This window comes from Gallus gallus, chromosome 17 (assembly GCF_016699485.2).
Source record: "Gallus gallus isolate bGalGal1 chromosome 17, bGalGal1.mat.broiler.GRCg7b, whole genome shotgun sequence".
NCBI classification, from domain to species: Eukaryota; Metazoa; Chordata; class Aves; order Galliformes; family Phasianidae; genus Gallus; species Gallus gallus.
Genome location: NC_052548.1, coordinates 5,722,308 through 5,746,620, shown reverse-complemented (window position 1 = coordinate 5,746,620; position 24,313 = coordinate 5,722,308). Strand labels below are relative to the sequence as shown.

General features: G+C 47.6%; 1 protein-coding gene across 21 annotated transcripts in view; it reads left to right on the top strand.

Moving 5' to 3' along the window:
- DNM1 (dynamin 1) overlaps positions 1-24,313 on the top strand; it is a 60,943-nt gene that overhangs the window by 3,878 nt on the left and 32,752 nt on the right. For 17 of the 21 annotated variants that reach the window (XR_001464440.4, XR_003070996.3, XR_003070998.3 and 14 more), the window contains exons 2-10: positions 15,899-15,972; positions 17,087-17,236; positions 17,777-17,980; positions 18,484-18,582; positions 19,290-19,450; positions 19,554-19,696; positions 19,779-19,914; positions 21,179-21,246; positions 22,025-22,163. Coding sequence is in view for 11 of the 21 variants with exons in the window: in XM_004945831.5 (XP_004945888.1) it covers positions 15,899-15,972; positions 17,087-17,236; positions 17,777-17,980; positions 18,484-18,582; positions 19,290-19,450; positions 19,554-19,696; positions 19,779-19,914; positions 21,179-21,246; positions 22,025-22,163 (1,174 nt within the window). In the remaining 10 variants the exon portion in view is untranslated. The remainder of the gene's footprint in view (positions 1-15,898; positions 15,973-17,086; positions 17,237-17,776; positions 17,981-18,483; positions 18,583-19,289; positions 19,451-19,553; positions 19,697-19,778; positions 19,915-21,178; positions 21,247-22,024; positions 22,164-24,313) is intronic. The other 4 variants (XM_015279549.4, XM_015279548.4, XM_015279547.4 and 1 more) reach the window with 1 other exon arrangement.

The window sequence follows — 24,313 nt, the reverse complement described above, 5'->3', positions numbered from 1 at the left end:
GCCAGGAGTAGCACTCTGCTGTTCAGGGAGACACATCATGGTCAAATAATGGACCTTCAAATGGCAGCAGCCTTTAGTCCTTTGTGAAGAAAGTACCTCTTTTCATGCAGCATTAATTAGAAGGAAGAAAAAAGCATGGAGTGCTGTGAGAGAATGGATAATGTGTTACAGTAGACAACAAGATAAATTATTCTGGCTTGGGAGAAATCTACGTAGCTCCTAGCCCACACCTGGAGGAGGATCATCAGGAGGAGATGCATAATTAAGTTAAAACAGAACATAACATGGGTGGCTGTCAGAAGGAAAAAGAGTATCTTATGGTTTGTAGGTGCAACAGGGTCTGTATTTGTCCTCTGGCTGCTCCTGTTAGTTGTGCAGGGCATGGTTCAGTGAATACAGGTCTAATATCTTCTCTGCTTCCTGCAGCAGCTAGATGCTCTCTGCAGATCTGGTGTCTGACTGTTCATCGTATCTCTTCGGTGGTGACCTCATACTTATGGTAACTGCCATGGGCCTTAGATTTTGTAGGAAAAGAGAAGCTTATGGCACGTTTCAGACTGTTCACGCAGCAAAGAGGAAACCAGCTGTACCTAATTAGGAAGGTGGTGCTCATGTCATGCCAGGTGGGGTTTGCTGGGACCTACTGGTGTGTGAAAGTGGCAGGAATCTGTCACCTGGGAGCTGGCAGGCTGGGAGGGCAGCTTCTGTACTAGAGTAGGCTTTCCCTGGTTATCACAGTTATCCTCGTGCTGGGAGCTTTGGAGCTTTTTGAGCATTAGTTAGTCCTTGTGGTGATTTGAGATGGGTAAATGGTGCCTTTCGTGCTTGCTCTATAAACAGTGTGCTGTGGCACGGAGCTGATAAGGGTCTGCAAAACCAGTGGGGGAACTCCTAAAAGCATTTCCCTGCCCTAAAGCTCTTACTGTTTTTCAGAACTCCCTGTGCTTACATTATCACAGCCTTTCAGTTGTAAACAAACAAAAGCACGTTGAAGATGAACTTTGTTTTTAAAGGCTGCTGATTGTTTTTGGTAGCCACGGATCAATACCTCGCTGGGGATGCCAAGTGAAGGCCTTGAACCCACCTTCTCCAGCGCCTCTGAGAAGACAGAGCTCCACTGTTGTTAAATAGGAGGTGTGGGAGTCTGTCTGCAGGGCTGTATCTGAGGCACCTTCTGAAATGTTATTGTAAGGCAGGAAGTTGGTCCCCTTCCTGGCCGTGTGAATTACTCAGCATTGCTTCTTTGTGCTTCGAGTCCCAGCCTGCCTATCCAAGGGTGAGTAAAAATGCTGGAGTGGAAGACTTCTTAGCATCTTTAAGATGAACCATTCTTGTAGAGAAACTGAAGAAGTAGACAACATAGCAGAGTTCAATCAAGGAAACGTAGCTCTTGCTGTGCTCTGGCTAGAGGGGTGAAACTTGCTATGATGCACTGAGCAGATTTATTAGGAGCAAACCCATGGGGGCTCCACCCATGTGAACCAATCCTCCAGTTTTTCTTCCAGACCATGCACTTGAGTGGCAAAAACAGAGCATTGACAAGAAGGGGTGGTGGGCGGCCGCCCCAAAGCATGTGGAGCTTGGCCTGCACTGCCCAATGTAAAGTTGTTTTTGAGGTGGCATCTGTGACAAGAAGCCTACTGGCAATATGCACAGCAAACCCTATTAATGTGTCACTAAGAAAAAAGAGAAACAATTTTGGGTGTAATACTTTCCTCCTCGGACTCACAGATCCGTAACCGTATGAGTCAGAGTGCTGCTGGCTGGGAGGAAAGCTAAAATGGAATCTGCCAAAAAGGAGAAAATCATGCATCGTAAGGAAACAGCCCACAATTTCTCATTGCTTTGAGCCGAATTATTTCTGATTTCAGATGTGATGACAGATGGGCCTGGCTGGCCTGAGGTCGGAGCTGTGCTGCGGTGCTGGGCTCTGGGTGCTGATCGTGGGTACCTTCCTTAGAGGCTGTTGGTCTCGGTCACATCACGTGCACTTATCGTTAATGGACACCAGAAGTGACGCCAGAGAAGGTTAACAACAAGAAGCAAGCTGTTCTTCTTAGCGGTAAATGGAAGCTCTGCGATGGTGATGGAGCAGTGCACGATGATGAGCTGTGCCTTCTCCACAGCAGCGGTGTGTGGAGCCTTTGCAGGTGGTGCAGCCTCATGTGCTGTTTGTGTACTGAGTGTCTTTGGAGGCTGAGGGCTGCTCTGCAGAAGATGACTCCTCACACCCATGCTTGCTGGGTGTGAGGAGTCAGGGCACTAGACAGGGTGGCAGCACTACACTTGAGTGTAGACTTTGAGGTGCTTTGGTCCAGAGTGCTGTGGACTTCTTGAGCTGCATTTCCATGCGTGTTGCAGCATGGAGCTCACCTCCCTTGCCAGCTGTCCTGTCAGCTGCCCTGCACCAAAGCCAGCAGTCTCTGGGGGTCAGCAGAGTCCATCGTGGCCCAGAGCTTTGGGCCTGGTGACCTTAAACACTTGGGTGCTCTGGTCAGGTCTAGAGCAGGTCAGGCTCGTTCTGAAAAGCTCCAAAATTCTGTTTCTCTTTATACTTACGATCCTTATAAAGCATATATTATGCTTATTGTTGGGTGACTTGATGGGGTTTGGTTGGGCAGACCTCATTGCTCCCTACAGTCCCTGAAGGGAGGTTGTGGTGAGGTGGGGGTCAATCCTTGCTCCTACGTAATAGTGATAGGATGAGAGGTGATGGCCTCACGTTGGACCAGGAGGTTTGGGCTGGGCGTGAGGGAACATCTCAGCAAGAATGGTGGTGCAGTGGAACAGGCTGCCCAGGGAGGTGGTGGAGTCACCTGGGGGTGTTCAAGAAGAGGGCTGACATCACATGGAGGGACATGGCCCAGAGCAGTGACAGGCGTGGGTTGATGGTTGGGTTGGACGACCTTTGTGGTCTTTGAACCTTAATGATTCTATGATTCTGAAAATGATCTTACTCAGAACCAGCTCTTCCAAATACTGGGGTGACTGTGGAGAGAGGACAGAGTGCCTCATTGTTTATGAGGAGGAAGAGGTGTTAAGAGTGCATTAAAACATCTTGACCAGTAACTGGCTCAGCACGAGACGGACGATCCCTGAGCCTGACATCCCTGAGCTCTGAGTGTTGGATGTTCTCGGAGCTCTGGCAGACCCGACTGGGACCAAACAGAGGTGAGATGGTGTTTTGGACCCTGCTCAGCCGCTTCCTGCAGCTCAGCCTAACACACGTTGGATGCGGGCGTTATGCAAGCTTCTCAAACTGTTTTGCTGACTGGAAGCAAACTTGCCAACTTCTGCCGCTTTCCTGCAAGTCTTATGACTGGTGTGGCTTTTCTTAGAGCCCTGGGCACAGCAATTAAGCTGCCAGAAGAGCAGTGCGGATTCTGTATTGAGAACATCCATTTCAGGGATGCTTGTGGGTATCCTTTAAAGAAAAGGACGTTGTTTCCTGAAGTGCTCCAAAAGATAGAGCTAAAGAATTCCAAAGCTTCTGTAAGGCCTGCATTGTCAGATGTGGGCCTTCCCTTTCTGGAAATCAGGGCTTATGTCCCTGGGCTATAGCAGAGCTGTAAGCTGTTAAAATACTTGTACTGCAGCCATAACGAACAAAAAAATGATGCAGAGTGAAGCTTGGAATAAAACCAGTTCCTCACTCGACTGAAACAGGAATTGAATTCAAGTCTCGGGGGGTGAAAATACTATTTCAATAATTTATTGCCTCAGCAGTCCCCTTTAACACTCCGTTTCCTGTTTCTTATGGCTCCAGGTTGTGTTGTTGCAGCTGTGTTGAAGGGTGAAGAGTTAATATTGCCAGAGCAAGCAGGAGGGTTGTGGGGATCCCGCCTGGCTGTGCTGGGACTGTCACTTTGTTTGTGAAGCTGTCCTGGTGTAAGAGCAGCCAGCACAGAACCTGGGAAAGGACTGAGCAGGTATTGAAGTGATGCTGCTGTGGATTTTGGCTGAAGAAGCAGGCAGTGTTGATGGAATCCTATATAAAAATGTGTGTAAACTGCAGCCATGTTTCAGGATAGCTTTTCAGTTGCATTGAGGCTCCGAAAGCATCGCTAGGCAGAACTGTACAGAGATGCTGTGCAGCTGATGCTCAACATCTGCAAACGTTTTTACAGCGGAGTCAATTTACTCTGGAGATGGTTAAGAAAAACCACTTCTTTGAGACTGGAGGTGCAGGGCTGGGGGAGGCTGTTCTGAATTTCTTAGCACAGGGGAGAGATACCTAAAGGCAGAACCTCTGAACAAGTCTTTGTTCTGCTCCTCTTCTTTGCATTCCCATCACTCTCACATGTGTAAAGGCAGAGTATATTTGGTAGGATCTGGCTCAGGGCTCTGACAAACGTCAGCAGCCCATTGCAGCTCTGGGAGCTCTCTGTCATCTGAGTAATTGCAAAGTTCTATGAGCAAGGGCTTGTAATAACTGCCCATTTGCTGCCTGCTCACCAGCACAGGAATGGTTCTCCATCAGTGAAGGAGTGTACCTGGTGGCCTGTTAGCTCAGAATTAAGCCAGCAGAAAACAAAGCTCTAACTCCTGCTTGTAATGGTGATATTTGACTCCACCGACTTGCCTGTGGTTTACTCTGAACATACACTGCTCTGAGTGGGGATGGAGCTCTTTGATTCTAATGCACGTTAGATTTTTCTCTCTTTCTGGCTGCTGTGATCTCTAGAGTAATCTCTGGATATTTCTTAAGCTGATTGTGCTTTTACTTTTAATAGAAGCTCCTCTATGAATAGCTGGGAATTGCCTGAGCATGGTGATGGCCTTGTGAGGTCTGCTGCAGCAGTGGTACAGCTCGAGGCAGGGAGGGGACACACCGAAGTGCAGAGCATCCTTCAAGGATGTCACACTGCAAAGCTGATGCAGCTGCAGTGCTGAAGCTCAGGGTACCTCTTCTGCATCAGCACAGCTCTCAGGAGGCAGGCAGTGCATCTCTCTCCGGGCTCTGTTGCTTTGGTTTGGTATTTGGGTTCCTAGGGGTTACTCTGTTCCTGTTCATACATAATACATTTGTCATGCAAGGGCTGTAAACTACCTGGCACTCCAGGCTCATCTTAGAGAGATCAGTTTCCTGAATGAGTCTTACAAATGAAAGAATGGTATTTAAGGAATAGTTACAGCAGAAGAACCAGCAAGGTGCTGCATTAGTACTGTATATTTTGCTGTCTTGTTTGAGTGACTTTGAGCTGGACAGGCAAAAACAAATGCTGTTATAATCAGTGTATTGATTTAAAGGGAGGCAGGATAGGGGGCAAACACCAAGCAGGGGGGTTTAGATGAATCCTTTCTCTGTGGGAAAGAGGGAAAGGAGTGGAAGACCCAAAGACGCTGGGTGGTTTGTCCACCTCATCACATCTCAGTATCACTATAGGTTCACAGTGCCTGTTAAAGTGCAGCACCAATTTTGGTACCCTTCTGCTCCAGAGCTCTTCATGAAGACACGGCCTCCTTTAGAATCTCCATGGATGTGTACCTGTATATAAGCCTGTCCTTTTTTTGTCACCTATAGTCACCGTCTGGTGTTTACCAGAGAAGAAATGATCCCTGGGCCATGGGATGCTGTGCCTCTGCTTGGCTCTGGCAGATACCTCCGGGCAGGAGGCAAAAAGCTTCCTTTCTTGGGGCTATTGATCTGATCCTGCTTTTGTTTTTGGTGTAGCTTGGAAATGGAGATGTCTTCAGTGCCTTTTAAAGTAGAAATTAATGCTTCTGCACTGGTGGCGGTAGCAATCAGTCTGCTTGTTTTTCTTCAAGGGCTTAAGGAGCAGTGTCTCTGCACCACGCTTCCAGCCAGGGTGATCCTAATTATATCTGAAACTGCAGAGGTGCAGTGCATAGCAAGGAGCTTGGCACTGTTCCTGCATACTTCTCCAAACAGCAGAGGTATACATTGGCATCTTAAATTCCCCCTGCAGAGTGGCTGTGCACCTTGGCCAGGATGTGCTGGGGCTGAATGATGCAGTTACCCTGCAGAACTGCCCTCCCTGCCTGGCCCACCAGCAGGGCACCAGCCTGCCTCCCTGCTCACAGCACTCTTACCTCTGCAAGGTAGATTCTCAGGGTACGTGCATCCAATTGTATACAACCACCACCTTTATCTGGACACTGATGGTACGGCAGGGCTTGAAATGCCACCCCCTTCCCCATATAGCTTCTGTAGGTTCTTAACAGCGGGCTCAAAGTGTTTCTGCCTCTTCCAATGAGCCTTTTCAGTTCTCTCTGCCTTTTGTGGCATTTAGGTTCTGAGGAGGCTGTCTGGGAGTGGAGGAAGTGTCATGCTGCAGTGACAGAATGTGCCATGAGCTATATTTGTTCTCCTTGCAGCAAATACCAGGACGCCAGAGGTGAAAGAGTTTTGACAAGAAATCTAAGATGACACTTACTATGAACCTGTGGTGTCTTTGGATCTGTCATTGCACCACTTTCCTTCTGTGAAGAAGAGAAAGGCAAAAAGGAGGATAAGCCCCTTGATATCAGGAGTCTTCACGTGGAGTATAGCATCAATATTGGTCACTTCTGCATGGGCTGTTGGAGTTCCCCAGCACAGGAGAGCCTTTGCTACAGGACTCTGGAGAGCTGGGACAGATTAAGACACTGGTGGTGGAGAAATAGAAAGGTTAATGTGTTGCTCATCAGTTTTAGCATGTGTTAATCCTAGTGCGTTGTAGTGTCTATGCTTCCCCATGAGTTCATCATTCCTCTCCCAGAGTTTTATCGTATAGCTTGACCTTTGTTTCCTCTCTGCTCAAGCTGCAGGTGCTGTACAGGCCACGTTTTAAAGGGCTGCCACTGTCCTGTTATGGCAAAGCCAGGATTTGGCAGTAGATTTATTTGTGCCAAAGCAGAGCAATACTACTGCAGAATTATGGCAGATCAGTGCAGCTTGAGGAGATGAGCAAAGATGCTGGGTCATGGGTTTACCTTTCGTGGCTATAAAAACTGCTTCCATATGATGGAGAAAGATCATCAAGGCATACAAAGCCTGTTTTACAGCTGCTGGGATGGAGAACACAGCACGTCTGTGCTGGATTCCCTGTGTCCACGGAGTCCTCCGCAGCCAGGCAGTGCAGTGGGTGCTGTTCCCCTGGTGCTGGGCTGGCTGGGTTGGCTTCTTGCTCTTAAATAAACTGAAGATGCAGAGCCCTAAGGGTGAAATGAGCTTTGTTTTCTTCCTGCTGGGATTCTCAGCCTTGAAATCAAAGCCGTGTTTTCCACGAATGCAGAATCCTTGCTGCCACGTCCACTCCGGATGTGCTGGGCTGTTTTTTCCCTTGAGTTCCTGATATTGTCATGTAGAATCGGTGCTGTGTTGCTCTTCACCTCGAATATCCCAAGGCGGCATGCAAGATCCAGGACTTCATTTTCTATTACCCAAAAGATCCCGGGGGGAGCCACGCAGCAGCAGAGCTGTGGTTCTGCAGCCTCTCAGGACTCTTCCCTCCCGTCTGCTGCAGCCGACAGTCACTGCGGCATTTGCTATAATGGGCAGTGACTTTTTGAGACCAACCATTGCACCGTAGGCTGTACCACTCTCTAAATAATCCTCCTCAGTAAAATGCAGGGGCTCTGAACAAGAACATCCCTTTACAGCTGCTACCTGCAAAAATACGGAGAGGAAATTGGTTCATGAGTGCACCTGAGGTGTTGGAGCGTCCTGCCTGCCTTCCCCATCTGTGTTTTGTTCCCTCTCATGCTCTGGGTTTAACCCATCTGCGGGAGCGTGGCAGGGAGGGATCTGGCAGATAAGCCAGCCCTCGAAATGGAGGAGGGGAAGGACATTACCCATTAATTCTCTCTCAGCGGAGAGGAACTGAAGCAAATGATGTTTGGGGTGAGATGGGTTTTGTGTGCTGTAGGAATACCCCTCGTTTCTCCTGCAAGCTCTTGACCTATGGCTGCAGACACTTGTATGAGATCTGTCAGCCTCGGCAGCTCGGGGCTGATGCATGGCAGCGAGGGAGTCAGGAGCCGTGTGGACATAAAAACTGATTTGTTTCTATGGAAACAAGTAGATTTCACCATGCTGTTGGGAAGTAGGAGGGGAATTATCCCCCTGGGCCTGGTTTTGGCTCTCAGATTGGATTGGCTGCTGCACCGCAATTGTAGAGCAGCAGCCCATGAAGGGATTATCTATCTAGTCCAGGATCACAAGCAGGCAGAAGCACGTGGATCCAATCTGTTCCCACTGCAGGCTTCCTCTGCAGGAATAACACAAGGCTCTGCAGTTGCATGCCAGGACTCCCCAGGTCACAGCCCTCCATGGCGCTTGGAAGTAAATAATTGACCTTGGTCTCTGATAGCTGGAAAGGAAGCCCGCACTACAGCACACACAGCTGTGACTGCATATCCTGCACAGATTTTCTTCCAATTAAGATGGCAAAGGTGATGAACTGTGCTCGTGCTTTACCACACCATCTAGGTGTGCATTTCTAGCAAGAGCTGGAAGCTCTGTGCGGTGTCTGCAAGGACAAGGAGAAGTTGATCTTTCTGACAGAGGCTTCAAGTGCTGCTTGAAATGCCATCTTCTGAAAGCACTTGCCCATTTAGGCCTCAGCAATGACTCCTGAGAGGGAAAGCTTAGATTTCTAGGTAGGAAGAAAGCACTCAGTGGGAAAACTGGCAAAATGGTGATGTCTGTGTGCATCTGAGCCTCCTCCCAAGGTGTTCCCTTTGTGTTCTTTCTCCCCTCCTACAGACAGGTCACACTGCTCCTGCACTCTTCTGCAGCAGAAAAACTGTCTGCTCAGCTCCTGTCTCCCCTCACGATGCATGGGGACTTTATTATACATAGCATAAACTGAGCTGTGGCTGTAGTATTAGAAATCCTTGGTTTGTGCTTTGTAGCAGAACCAGAGAGCTGATGAAACGTGTTAACCCTCGTTTTTGCACGGGTGCATCAGAAGAATGTTGCAACATCTCTGCCTTTGCTTCAGGTCATCTTAAAACGCAGTGCACCTGAGAAGTAGGGCTGGATCCTCCTGTTGACCCCTGACATAAAGCTATGCTATGTGGGCTTCCTTGGAATCGCTTCAGGCACGGAGCAGCAGCAGTCCCTGGGCGGTCTGTTGGCTGTGCTGCCCACTCAGTGGGCTCAGAGGGTATCAAAGGGAAGTGGAGTAGCTGGGCTGTAAGAATCCTGACTTGTGTGGGTATCTGTTGCTGTGTGGGAGTACTGCCATGTAGCTCTGCAGCTCGAGGTGAGCACAGTTTGTGCACAGAGGCTGTGCTGCAGCCATGACTCGACACGATGCATTCAGCTGTCTTCCAAATTTTGATGTTCTCTAAAGCCAGCGAAGCGAAACAGGAATCGGCCCCAAGGATTCAGATGAAAATAAACAATCGGAAAACATTCTTATCCCACCGCTTTCAGAGACCTGCAGGGAGTCGGGCGGGAGAGGGGCTGAGTGAAATGCAGGGGGAGGAGATGCGGAAAGCAATGAATAGAAAAGGCGGCAATTGCAGTGACTCTTGGGAACTGCTCTGTGCAGTCAGAGATAAGCCAGAGAAGCAGAATTTGGTGCCCTCTGGAAGGGATGGAGGGGGGGCAGGGGGTGGTGAGGGGGAGAGCCTCTTCAATGCTGATGTTCTTGTAAGGATTGCTGCATGCTTTCCTTTTTGCTTGAGCAGGCGAAGGTCTGAACCCGGACAGTGGTGTTGAAATATCAGTGACACGGGGGAGCATTTGTTCAGAGCCCATCTCCTGTTGTGTTGTCTGAGCTCCCTCAGCCCACGTTTGGTTCAGGGAATGTCCTCCAAGTGGTGAAACCCATTTCTAATTGGCCCTTCTGCTCGAGGCACGTGTGTTCTCCCAGAGCCCCCTGAGTGGCACGGCCTATTTCAGTACCCGTGGCTTTGTTCTGTGGGAAAGATGTGTTTTGGGAGTTTTTTGCACACTTCTGCTCAAGAAGATAACATGGCACAGAACAGGGGTTGTTGCCTTTGCATATCTAAATGGCTGGGCAGCTGTGCTGTGCCCCATGATGAGATGGAAGCCCACATATCTGCTGTCTTTCTGTCACTCAGTCCCTGATGTGAGGGAGGCAAAACCCACCATTATGCTTGTTTGTGAGGGCAGGGATCTGACTTGCTGGGCTTACTGTATGTCAGGTTTTACCCAGCCAACCATGCAGTCCCTTGGAGCACGCCTTGTGTACAGCACAATGTGGAGAGGTCTGCTCAGCCCTTCCTGGCTGCTGGTCTGCATTGCTGCGTGGGGAGAAGTGGCTCAGTGGTGGGGATGCTGCTGGAAAACCAGGATTGCTCAAAGCAATTGTAAGTACTGTAAATCAGCACAATAGTGTTAACCTCCCTTTGCACTGCTGTAAATAGGATCTCAAGGTACAAGGCAGTGGGAAGCCTTCTCTTCTGCTAGTATGTATGTTGTGATGACACACGAACTATTGCACGACCTTTATTTTTCACAATTGTCTTCTTGAATAATGAATTATTGTGTACAGTAATGTTGCCAGTATGATAGAATGTGGTGTGTTTACAATAGATCTTTATTTCTATATATACCCATTGTGTGTTGAATGTCAATTATGCTCTTAAGAAATACTTGCATTACGTCAACTGCCTGTAGATTGGCTTTCTTTCACTAAAGGTCGAGGCTCGACTCAGTTGTGCTACAGAGATTGGCAGATAAATTACACATCCCCTGGCTTAAACCTCTGAGCCTAAAAGTGCTAACCTTACCAAAAAGGATGTGGCTGCTTAGGAAGGGGATCTAATGTGTGACTGCAGATCCTGTAGGGCTGCTCTCCAGGCTCACACGATATAGGGTGGAGGAAGGGTGTAAGCTAAATGTAGAGGAAAACACTGTTAAGACAGCAGGTTGATGGGTATTTCTGTTTGTGATGCACCTGCTTTTGGATTCTTGCTGGTCGTGTTGGACAGTCTGGCATTTTTGTTTGAGTAGCACTTCTGTCTGGGGAAGGTAAGAGCTCATGGAGGGCCCGGAGTTGGCAGGAAAGACTAAATCTGTATGGCACCCTTCCCCAAATGGACTGGGTGGCAGAGGATAGAACGTTTATCCATGCTCTTGCCCTCCACGTGGGTTATGGCAAGTTATGGTGTTGCTTGGGCACGTGCTTCCATGGCACTTAAAGGATCAGACCAGGAAGGTGCTCCCAAGGGCAGATCCTGCCTTAAGCCTCTGCCTTCTGGTCAGCCTAAGCAAAGTCCATCACGAAGGAGCCCCAGGCTTGAGTGCTTCTGTAAGTGGAAAGCTGCTGCCGTTCCTGAGGTCTTCCAGCAGTCAGGAAGGTTAATAGTGGATGTCTTCAGCCTTACAGGTATTCAGTGACACATACAGTACCTGTATGTTGCATAGGAGTTGTAAGGTTTCCTTTAAGACATGCTGGAGTAGGAACGCTTGAAAGTGTAGTTGTGCTTCAAGATGAAGTGCTGCTTAGGGAGATGTGCAGGCTGTTGGTGAAATGCAGTCTGCATCAAGATCTGAGTGATGCTATTCAGTACCTTTACCAGAAGAGCTGTAAGTCGGAGGTCCTGATGCCCCCAGGTTGCACTGGGATGCTCATCATGCATTGTGCCGTGATGGTAATGAAGGAGTCTTGATCTGGATGTGTAAGTGAGCAACTCTAAGACCTGATGGATGAAATGAAGCCAGTGCTAGGCCTGAGCAGGAGTGTCTGTGATCTGTGTAGCCAGACAGTGAAATCCATGGGGATGGAAACTGTATTTCATGCTGTGAATTGGCGTGGTGCATTGTGCAATGGTTCTGATTGAATTGTTATCCCTCAGTGCCACCATAACATAGGAAATAACAAATACTGGATTTACAAAGCAGGAACAGCCATGGGAAACTGGATACTGTGTGAGTCTTAATTGTCTGAAACTAATAATCCGAGCTGGAGATTAATCGCATCCTTTAATAACCTTGTCTGCAGATGTTTAGTAAGAAATCAAATGGAAATTAAATGATCAGATGGTGTTCCTTCTCTTGTTATTTGGACTCCTGTTATGTCTTCATAAGATGCTGCTTTGTTGTTTGTTTTTAACTTGGGCTTTACCTTCTCTAGTGCATTCTAAGCCAGGAATCTCAAAGGGCTGACAAACAAACTGCATGGATGCTGTATTGGTGTATCTGGATCAGGACTGGGTTTGTATTTGAGCCCTCTGCAGACACCTTCCCTGCAGGAGGGCAAAGCAAGTGGTGGCGGAAGCATTGGGTCCCCCTTCCACGTAAAGGAAAGCACAGTAATATGGACTTGCTTCCTTTATTGACTACCAGTGACTTCTGTTGCTCCCACCTGTTATCTATCATTTATCAGTTCTTTGATTCCAATCTACACTTAATGCCACAAGCAATTTGTTTCTCTCCCGTGTCTTATCAGTACCTTTGATCCACGTTACCTGTAACTTCTGATGCTCTGTGCCATGTGAGTCATGTGATGAACCTTGGAACTTGTTGATAAATATCTGCTTGTTCTGCCATGAATAGCACCTTCTTGTTCTGTAGGATGCCGAGATACCTCATGCATGGAGGACTATCCTATGTATTACATGACAATCAGATTGCCTTCATGTTTGAGGATCGCTGTGTGTTTGGGTTTTGTTGCTGTAGAGTGACAGCTCCATTGCTTTGTATCCCTCAGATAGTTTTTGACTGCTGTATTACTAATGCAGTTTTCAGCCCAAATCTGCACTTTAATGCAGCTCTGTGTACTAAAATAGAAATAAGGCTGGAAGGGATGATGTGATTGGGTTTGCCCCGAGGTGGCTCTGAAGCCTGCTGAGAACACGTGCAGTATATACTTCAGAAATGAGCAGTGCATAATATAACAGTGGGTATCTGTTCAGGTCTTTTCCCTGGCTGAACCTTTTCAGCCTGAGACCCATCAGGATTTGCATCTCTATTGTCTTATGCCTTAGTTTAGAGAGACATATTGTTGCTCAGACCACAAGTTGGCTACCAAGAGTATGAAGTCTATGTACTGAAGTCTTCCACTAAGTGTCAGTTTGGGGAATGGAGCTCATTGAGCCCAGCTGAAATGCTTAGAAGTGATACCTCAATATCTTAAGGAGGAATTTTGAGTCAATGCCTAAATGGAAGATAAGCAGATTAAGTGTTTGTTTCCTAAATGCAGCATCTCTGCCTCAGTTTTAGTTGCTGCTTTTTTATTTGCTCTGGGTGGAACTTAGCACTGGGAAGTGGCACAGGATGATGGTCTTGCTTAAAGGCACAAAATAAAATGCCATCACGTCATCCCTGCCTGTTATAAAATAAAGGAAAATGAAGTACATTTTTCCTTCTTAAGATACAAAGTAAATGACAAGCAATTGGTACTGGCAGCCCAATGAGCAGCCTGCTTCAGGCACAGCATGTTGTATAGTGGTGTATGCAGCAGGGCTGCTCTTGGTGTTGTGATGGAGGCTGCCTTATTCTGGTAGGGAAGTCCCTGCTGCCCTCATTGCTGCAGTTCTGCAGTGTTATCTCCAAAGAAGTGTTCCATCTTTCCCTTCCCCACCTCTGCTGCTGTACGTCTCCTTGCTAGAATGGAACAAGCCAGTTTATCTAACCCTTCTGCTCTTGTCTGCCCAAGTCAGCTGGCATGTCCTTATCTCATGTATTCCCTCCCCTGAGTCTGGCTTCATTTCATCACTTGGTGCTGCTCTCTCAGGAGAAATCCATTCCCCTGGCTGCTGAAAGGACTCAAAACCTGGGCTGGGTGTGCTGTCCGTGCCGTGTATGCTCTGCTGTAGTTTCTTTTCAGAAGCAATTCATTATGCCTGCTGCAAGAGGGCAAGCAAGGCTGCTGTACGGCGTGCTCCCCTGGCACCCAACCAGACACAGCATTTATGGATCTGTACTTTTTAAGAGTCTGATCTGCAAGGCTTAGCCTGAGCAGGAGGATGGAAGGGTTTGTTCCAGAGACTGTATAGAGAAAGGATGGGGGATAAAATAATAGGGAATAATATGGATGTGATGGGATGACAGTGTGTGAATTCCTGTAAAGCTTTTTTGGCTGGACTTGACTCCTATGGGTCAAGTATAGGGAAAACCTAGAAGCTGAACTGTATGTATGTCTCAGTAGCTTGTGGGTAAGAACACATCAGTGTTCTTATATAAGGGATCAAACTGTGCATGTTCAGAATGTAAGTACTAAGATAACTCATTTAGCTGACTCATTATAGGTTTGGGTAATTAACCTTGAGCTGCACCGGGAAGAGAGATCTCCTGGAGGAGGAGCAATGGTGCGGCTTTATTCCTGCAATAACTTACTGTGTGTCTACTTCTACTGACTGACTTTAACACTAACATTACTACAGTGGTATAATGCTGCAGGTAGGCGAGCCCAGGCTCCCAAAACTGGGTGGTATGGAATTCTGCATGGGGAGAAACTGAGGGAAAACTCCATTAGTAATATTGTTATGTAAAGGTTGAGCTTAAACTGTGTGCAGTTCTGGGATGAAAGGCAAATATGTAGGTAAAGCATGGTCAATTAGTATTTCAAAGGATGGGGATAACAACAAGTAGAAATGTGTTGGCTTAATCGTCGCTGTTCTATTGGAGGTACTCCTGGTATCTCTTCTGCTGTTCATAGGAAAGGTTATTGAAAAATGACTCACTTTTTTGTAAGTAATCCTCTCTATTTTTTTTAGTGCTGTCTTTTGTGAGGCCTTTGTTGGCTTTTTTTCCCTTGCAATAGCCTGGAAGCCGCTCGGTTGACACAATGAAGTGGTTTCGGTTTCCTCTGATGCCAGGATCGGGATGCTGCAGAGGTTTTCACACCCACCTTAGCTTTGAGCTGTGACAAAGACCACAGAGACATCAGGTTTGGGACCAGAGCAGAAAGCTCTGGGAAAACGTGGAGCACAACATCAGGGGATGTCAATTCCTAAAGGACTTGTTCTTAGAACTGCAAGCAGTGCTTTTCCTACAGCGAGGTGGGATGTAATGCTGCAAGCTGGAGATCAGTAGCTGGAATAGTGCCTTAGTGCTCTAAAATGCAAACTTAGACTATAACTGTACCTTTTTCTCACCTGCAGTAAAGTAACAATAAATCAGTGCAGCTTCCATTTGTTCTTATGCTAAAAGAACTGATGCAAGAGTAGGACTTTGTCACATATTGACAACAGACATCCATAGGAATGGAGCTGAGGCAGCAGAAAACTGCCTGAATGATGCAATGCCTCAACAATTCCGGGGTTAATCCCACTGGAATGGAAAAAATAGAGCTGTATGTATTTGAAAAGCAAATGAAAGATCCCAGTTAACTCCTTACGCTTCTGGAAGTCTACAGTGGTGGCAATGGGTTACAGGCTGTGGTCGCTTTGCAGCAAGCTTAGTAACTTGCAGGAGATACTTTTGAGACATGAGAGGCAGTAGGGTGCCTTGGCAATCCTTGCATATCCTTAGCTGGGAGAAGCCCTGAGCGGAAGGAAACCTTTGGCTGCTATTTATTCTGTTTCAAATAGATGATGTGCTGTTTGTATGCGTCCTGTGACACCCCAAGTGTGAGCGATTTTGTTGTAGCTCAGGTAATTGTACTTGGTCAAAAGGAGGCACGGTAGTTTTCAGTCTCTGCTTCAATTTTTCAACCCGATGACGTTGAGATTAATTATTTTCTTGTGTACAGATAGCAGTATTAATTGGACTCTCCTGTTAGCATGGAACTACATCTGAAAGAGCCTTCACTGCTAGAGATGGGGCTAATGGGAGCGTGCTGTGAGCATGGGCGGCTTCTGAGCGGTCCGTCCTCCTTGGGGAAAGGGCACTTGGTCTTTTGTGCCTTAAACTCTATCAGAGCCATGGCAGGAGTGCCCTGCTGGGACCCGCGAGTGCTCATAGAAACAGAAAAGCCGTGGATGGGGAAGGAAACGATCACTCGTTCGTCTGAAATTTCCTCTTTCGTTGCAGGGACTTTCTGCCACGTGGCTCTGGCATTGTGACCAGGCGTCCGCTGGTCCTGCAGCTGGTCAATGCCAGCACAGGTATGTGATCCACGTCCCCGGTGTGCTGCCGGCTTCTCATCCTGGTCCTGACAGGTCTCATTTCGTCAGTGGCACTGCTCAGCATCCGATGCACAAAGCGTTCAGAGAGAGAGAACGCTTCTCAGTTATTTTGTGTGGGTTAAGCAGCGCTTCATGCATGCACTCATCTTGATTTTCCTTTGTCTGTGCAGCTGTGACTCTTATGAGTGGGTATGACCCAAAAAGTAGAGGAACCTGCTTATAGCCCCCTGAAATAAGCGGGTGGGATGACTCTAGTGCACTTAAAATCAAGTATGTGAACGCTGGGATCTGAAGAGGAATGCCTGCAGAGTTCTGTGACTGGAGCTGTGGACTATGCAGTGCTTTGGCTGCTGCTTGCAGAGTGCTTTCATTACTGCTCCCTTCAAACATGAGATCTCATGGAGGAGTTGGCAAGTGACTGTTTCAGGGTGTTCTTCCTCTCATGTCAGGTGGACCTGACCTGTTTACAACAGCTCTCCAGTCTACCATAAGGAAGCAATTTGACTTGTGAGGGTTTTTCACTTGAAACGGGGGCTTCTTGAATTGGTCAGCATATTCCAGGACCAAAGAAACCCCATCAAAACGAACACAAAACCACCAAGCAATTCAAAACCATGTCAGGAGGGGGTTTTTTGCTACTTTGAGACTCCTTTGAGTCTGTTCTCATCATGTCATGCGATGTTTTTTACCCCTACTACTTTAATACAGAGCTGCTCTGAGTTCTCGTGAGTACAAAGGTACTTCCCAGTCCATCTGTGGAAGTTGCAGGTGTGTCTTAAGCTTGATTAATATCAACAGAGAAAGTCAGGGGTTATTTCTTGAATGAATATGAGTGAGGATGCAAACTCTGAGACCAGAGCTGTATATACAGGTGTTGGTCTTATAGATTCTCTCAGATGTTGCCACAACTGTGGCTGCAGTAATTTCTTTGTCAACCACATAGGATGGAGGGCGAAAGACCCTTCCTTGCCACACTTCATCCCTTCAGCTGTTCTTGTGTTTCTTTTTAATCCAGGACGTTTTATTAAACTTCTGGCTGTGAGCTTTTCTCACTCGTGTGACTGTTTCTAACTCTCTGCTTCTGTTTAAACAGAGTATGGAGAATTCCTGCACTGCAAAGGAAAGAAGTTCACAGATTTTGAGGAGATCCGTTTGGAGATTGAGGCTGAAACAGACCGTGTTACTGGCTCCAACAAAGGGATTTCCCCAGTGCCCATCAACCTCAGAGTCTATTCTCCTCATGGTGAGTCTTAATGCAGCCTCTGAAGTCAGGGGATAGGTGAGCTGTTCTGTCACAACATAAATAGAGAACAAAGATGAAATGGAACGTGAATGTACTTTTTTTTGACTTAAATCCCCACGTGCCTGGGCTATGGTGCATCACACTGCCAGTCTTGGCTGTGTTTCTAGAAGGGCTTTGTCTGCCAGCTGAAGTATCTGGCTGCAAGCAGAACTGCTCTCAAAAGACTGATGCATGTGCAGAAACTTCTTCCTTAGAAGACTTTATTGCATCAGTGTGGACCTTCCTGTAAAGACCTGCAGTCTCTCCCTTTTTTCTGGGGATGAATGAATGAATCACTGACAGCACAGCTAGTAACAGTTAGCAAATGGTTATTGCTCAACTGTAACAAAAAGGAATTGAAAAACTTCACGTGCTTCTGACTTGTATGCTTCTGTTACGCCTATAACACACAGAAGACACTAAAGCTATGAGTGTTCCTTATAGACCAGAACATTCCAACCTTAACACTCACTTGTGCTGTCTCCTGTTTCTTATGTCTAGTCCTGAACCTGACGTTGGTGGATCTACCAGGCATGACCAAAGTCCCGGTGGGGGATCAGCCCCCTGACATAGAGTTCCAGATCCGAGATATGCTGATGCAGTTTGTCACCAAAGAGAATTGCCTCATCCTGGCAGTATCCCCAGCCAACTCTGACTTGGCCAATTCTGATGCCCTGAAGGTTGCGAAGGAGGTGGACCCTCAAGGTAAATCTCTTGTTGTAGTGTGGCCTTACTAGCCAGCAGCCTGATTCTCCAGGCTGTGATTAGCTCAGCAGTTTTAGTCTCCTGTCTTTTTTCTCAGGTGGTATCTTCACCAACGTAGGTGGCTTTGAGCACTAATAGCTACTGTAATAGAAATTATATTATCCCCCATTTCTCTATTTGAGCCCTGTTTCTGAAGGGGTTGAGGGCTTCCCTCCCTTCGCTTCAGTCATCTGTGTTCTGCCTGGAGAAAAGTAGGAAAATCTTCCCTAAAATCCATTCCTGTGGTAAAACAGATGAGTGTTTCAACAGAGTGTAGCTGAGAGCTCACCTCTGTTACCTGGTCTGCTGTTGTGACCTGTTGGCTATTATGGAACTATGACATTTGAGCTCAAGAGCCCTTGAGTAGCCAAGCTGGGTGCTTTGTAAGCTTTCTGAACAAAGGAAGATATTACACAGTTGTTTACTTGATCAGATATGTTCATATGTTATTTTTTTTTATTAAGGGCAACGCACCATTGGAGTCATCACTAAGCTGGATCTTATGGATGAAGGAACTGATGCTAGAGATGTATTAGAAAATAAATTACTTCCTCTTCGCAGAGGTACGTTTCCTCATGCTTTGTGCCTCATCTTCCTTCATTTTCCCTGTATAAGATGGTATCTTTGCCTCATTCCTTTTCCTCAGTGTTCCTGGAACAGCTGTTAAGGTGTGTTCTTAAGCTATCTCTGTTTCAAGCCAGAACTGAGAAGCTGGGGAATGGGCATGAGTCATGCTTAAGAAGTAGTTTTTAGGTATTTGTATCTTGGTAGGTAGTGCTAGCAGAAGCATAACCCCATACTTTCTTCATTATATTTAATAGGCAAGCTGCAAAAATGGGATTCCTGTACTACTCCCCTCCCCTCCCCCCCAAGTCTCTTATTGGATGGGATTACTGTAGTGCATCAGGTGAAATCACACTGCCCTGTATTGTGCTATGTGCTGTACGTAGTCACGGTGAAATACCTGTCCTAAGGACATGAATGGAGAAGTCTTGAATGGAAATAGGGTGTTCTTTGTGACTGGGGGAACAGCAATCAATGAGCTAATTCTCAGTTGCATACTGGCACTTCTGTCCTGCATACCGAAGTTCCAGACCCTGAGCCACACAGAGGGAAATTCCAGTCTTATATTCCTCAGGCTGGTCCCTAATGTGTTGCCCTTAGAATTTCCCACTTGCAGCGTTGTTTCCTGGATGGTTTCCTTCTCAGCCTGAGCCCCGCTTACGTTTTCATCCTTGCAACTGCCTGATCTTTAACCCCATTCCTGCAGGTTACATCGGCGTCGTCAACAGAAGTCAGAAGGACATCGATGGCAAGAAGGACATTCAGGCAGCTCTGGCTGCAGAGAGAAAGTTTTTTCTCTCCCACCCGGCCTACAGACACATGGCTGATCGTATGGGAACCCCCTACCTGCAGAAAGTATTGAACCAGGTACCATCACCAGTTGAGAACTGCTGCCCACTGTGCCCCTTATTCTGGGATAGCGACATAGCAAACTTCTCCCAATTTCACCTTAAACCTTCTTCCTGTACAGCAATTGACCAACCACATCCGTGACACCCTGCCGGGGCTGCGGAACAAGCTGCAGAGCCAGCTTCTCTCCATTGAGAAGGAGGTGGAGGAGTATAAGAACTTTCGCCCCGATGACCCTGCTCGCAAGACCAAAGCTCTGCTTCAGTGAGTGGCCTTCCTGCATGTCCTTCCCTGGAGAACACTGCCTAGCTATGTCTTCTACTTCCTGTTCTTTGTCTTCCTTTAGGATGGTCCAGCAGTTTGCTGTGGACTTTGAGAAACGCATTGAAGGCTCCGGAGACCAAATTGATACCTATGAGCTGTCAGGAGGAGCCAGAATTAACCGCATCTTCCACGAGCGTTTCCCCTTTGAGCTGGTGAAGGTACTGTTTCTCTCTATGCTGAGATCCTTTTTTTTTCCTCCTTTCTTGGTAATTTTCATCTTTTCCTAGCTGTTTTCTTGCTGCTACTTACATGTTTCACCATCTATTTTCCTTTTTAATATTTGATGCTGTCACCTTATCTTTACTCCCTGTTGTTTCTGTTGTTGGAGCCTTCCCATAACACTCTTCTCTCTTAATTCCTGTCCTTGTGAGACAGCTTTACTTTTTTTATTCCCCTAATTAATATTTCTTTTGCTTCACTCCTAAGGCAATGCAAAACAACCTCCTTTTAACACATACAGTAGTGCATCAATGTCTGCATGTTCCTGCAGATCTGTACTTTGAGTTGCATCTAAGTGCAAATGGCTTTGAAACTTGTATTGCCATGATCTCAGGCACCAAACTGGGCCTAACTCTGCCCTAATGCATTTGCAAGAGGCAGAAAAGAGGATGTAGATAATGCTTGGCCTTACTTTTTGCCTTTCCTCTATGGAAATGGCATAGGCACTGCTCTACAGATGTCACAGTTGAAGAGGATCTGGGCTGGCTGGATGTGGCTCTGGGCAACCTGGTCTAGTTGCAACACTACAACCCTGCCCTTGGCTGGGGGGTTGAAACTAAATGATCTTTGAGGTCCTTTTCGACCCAGACCATTCTGTGACTCTATGAATGAGGTTTCCTAAATGGCCATGTGTACTAACCTGATCAGAAGTGATAGGGAAAAACTTTTTTTTTGTCTGTTTGAAAACGTTAAGAGTCAAAACATTCTTCTCTATCTTCTGCATTTTTGCTGTTTCCTTTTTCATTTAAATATGATAATTCCTTGTTAGTGTAATACAAGAGCTTGCCTTGTATTAGATGATGTAATTCTGTATGTGAATTTTAAATCTCTTGGAGGTGTTTGCTGGAAAACAGCTGCCAAGACCTCACATTAAGCCTCAGGAGACAAAACAGTTTGTTTTGGAAAGCAATCCAGTGCTTCAATCGTATTGCTTTATCTCTAAGTAGCTCCTTGGGAGCTGCTGGGAGGTTGGCACCTGTAAACGCAGGCCTTTAGCTATTCTTATCTGTTCCTTCTTGTCCAGGATGTCTGCTTTGGCAATGCAGGCTTTACGGCTGGGCTCTGCATCCAACATCTAGGCTAACGTTCACCTGTCACATGATACTGGCATGGGACCTCTTTTCTGTAAACTGTGCTGTTACGTATGCTGGGGTTGTGCAAACATCAGCTTGTTTCTGATTTAAAAACTCTCTCTTGGTGCAGATGGAGTTTGATGAGAAGGAGCTGCGACGGGAGATCAGCTATGCCATCAAGAACATCCATGGTATCAGGCACGTATCATGCACTAGGCAGACCAGGCTGCGTAGTCTTGTAAATACCTCTAGACCTCCCCAATGGAGTTGAAGACTTCAGAGGTACGGTAGGTCTGCCACAAGGGAGAGAACTTCCTCGGACACCCTGGTGGTTTGAATCTGGGAGTAGGGACGAAGTAGATTGCTTTCTGTTCCCGTGTGAAAATTGCAGAAGCCTAAAAGGTAACACAGCTTTGGTGACTGGTTTTCTCCCTCTTTATGTTTCTACATAAGGAAGGACTGAGGGATGCAAGCCCGTACTGCTATTTCACTGAGTTTTAAACGTTGGTTTTCACGTTATGCTTCCATTTTTACCAACATCCAAGCACCTCCTCCCCTGCAGGTGTGAGGGGGCATTAGGGTGCCCATCACCAGGATCCCAGCGGCCCCAGGGATTGAGTCCCAGAGCACAGTCAGCAAATACAGTTGCAGTCCTTCTCAGTGAAGGTTAACTGCCATAACACGCAGTCCTGAGACACTGAGTCGTGCTGTACCTGGGAAGGTGACTATAGAGCTTGGTGCCCGTTGTCCAGCTGGGATCCATTCTGCCCTTACACGTGCCTCTGGGGAGGTGCCAAGCATCCCTATTTTCTCTGGACTCCAGGACTGGTCTGAGGGGTACGATGCTCCCAGCCCTGTGTGCGGGGTTTCAGTGGTGGTGGTGCCTGCTCTGAGATGCGTGTGTAACGTGACATTCTCCTTGCCCCTTCTCCCCCCCCCTTCCTGCCTTGTCTTGTCCCCTACCCTGGGTGTTTAGAACCGGTCTCTTCACACCCGACATGGCCTTTGAGACCATTGTGAAAAAGCAGGTGAAGAAGATTAAAGAGCCTTGCCTGAAATGCGTGGACATGGTTATTTCGGAGTTAATCAATACCGTTAGACAGTGCACCAAGAAGGTAACCGGAGGCAGCATGGAGCTGGCACCTTCCACCCCTCTCTCTGGCTGCGGCACAGCACTGTGACCGGGGCAGGGATTTGCCTGCAGCGGCACTCGGTGTTTCTAACCACCTCCTCAGCATGACTAGACCTGAGCGGCACCAGCCTGGGACGATCCAGCCAACAAGCCAAACAGAAAGGGGAGCACAGTGAGATGTGGGCAGTGGGCTTGTTCCTGGAATGCTTTAGAGCAGAGGGATACTGGAGATGTCCCCTCTGTGCCTCCAGTTTCTAGCATGACTCCGATTCCTTCCTAAGCCACGGGTATTTCTTCTTATGGAGGCTACATTGGACTTAAATTTACGATTGAGTTTATTTTCCAAGCCAGAAACTGGGATTTAAATTTTGTTCCCTCTGCTCTCTTAGGAGGGTTAATCCCAAACAAGCCTTTAGTATCAGGGCAGAGAGCTCCTGGCTGGGTGTGTGGGGCTGAACTGCAGAAGCTACAGTGGTTACAGGGAAGCGTTCCTGTGGTGTTTGGCTTGGTTTTTGGTTGGCTTGGTCCATATCCTGTTCTGGAAGAGCAGCACATGGCTGAGAAGGATCAAGTTAGAAAAGTCAGTCTACCTTTGGGCTCTTGGAGAGGGCTCCAGGCTTTGTCATTTGGGCTTCATACTGGTATTTATTGGAGGTTGGGGAAGGAGCCTGCCTTAATTCTGCTCTCTGGATGCGGAAGCTTTTGTTTCTGGGGCTGGGGCTGAAAAGCAGCAAGATAGAAGATACGTGCCATTCCTCTCAGCCATGGCTCGCTGCTTCAGCCAGGGCTGTGTGCTGGTGAAAAGACACCCGAGTTAGGATGGGAGCATGGGCACTGGAGACTGGAATCGCCACGGGCTGTTCAGGTGCAGGTAAATGGGCATTGGAGGAGTGTCTGGAGCCACCTCATCCCTGCAGGGGTGGGGAGAGGTGCCCAAGTGGTGATAGCTGCCATCACTTGCAGAGATGCCTAGCCCTTAGGGCCCGGAGCCCCTGCAGGAGGGCTCAGGCACGCAGACACACTCTTTGCCCCCCAGGACAGCCTGGAAGAGCAAAGCAGATGCAGGGAGTTTGCTCAGGTTTCTAGCGTGCTGGAGGAGCTTTCTTTTTCTGTCCTGCTGTTCTTTCTTGGGGTGTGTGACTGTGGGGAGCACCCAGAAAATTGCCATTAGAGCCTGGTGACAGGTAAGCACAGGCCCTCAGGCTGCCAAGTATCCAGAGTTGCCTGCTAACTGGATCAGAAGGGCTCTCCTTTTCGTGCCCTCTGAAACTTCTCTTGGATTGTCCTTCATCCATCAGTTACTGTTCAAAAACCTCCCACTCATTGTCTGTGTTTGCCCCCTTCCATACATTTCCCACTTTTCTGCATCATTTTTGTTCCCTCTTTACCGATGATGCTAGCAGTGAAGGGACTGTCTGTTCTGACAGCAGCAGCTTCCTCCAGTCATTTGGTGGTGGGTACAGCAGGCTGGGAGATAAGGGGAAGAAGAGACCGTAGGAATGTGAAGGGGGGAATGGTGAAGGCTGAGGATCAGTGTTCCACTTCAGCATCGATCCCACTGCTCAGAATTTGGCTGACTGCAGTGCTGGTTGCTGTGTGTGCCGGTAGTCATGGTTACAGCTTTCTGTTTCGGGAAACAATATCATCCTTCAGGTGGTACGTAGGTATGTGAAGGCACTGATTTGTTTTGGTTGTGTGGGTTTTTGTTTGCGTGAGGACCCATGAGCCTGGCCCTCAGAGCAGTGCGCAGTGCTGGCTTAGCAGGCTGCTGGACGTGTAGGAATAGCTGCGAGGTCTGAGGGGGTGAATGGAGCTCCAGGAGTGCCTTTGCTTTGCTCTGAACGGGCTGCTTCGGCACCTTGAGAGGCTGCTGGGTGAAGCTGAGTCCTGTGGTGTACTCTGAACCTCTTTGCTGCTTAAAAGGCAGATTGCTGTTGGTCCTATAGCGTGTTGAAGAGTGTTATCATAGAGTGGTGTTGCTTGGGGTTTTGCAGGCGTTATCTGTAGGGATACAAAGAGGTGCATAACTGATTTTAAATAGGGTGGTGTTTATAATTAGCTCTGAATTGTCAGCTGTAAGCACCCCAGGTCTGACTAGGAACTGCACCTTGGGAATAGCAGGATCCCATTCCT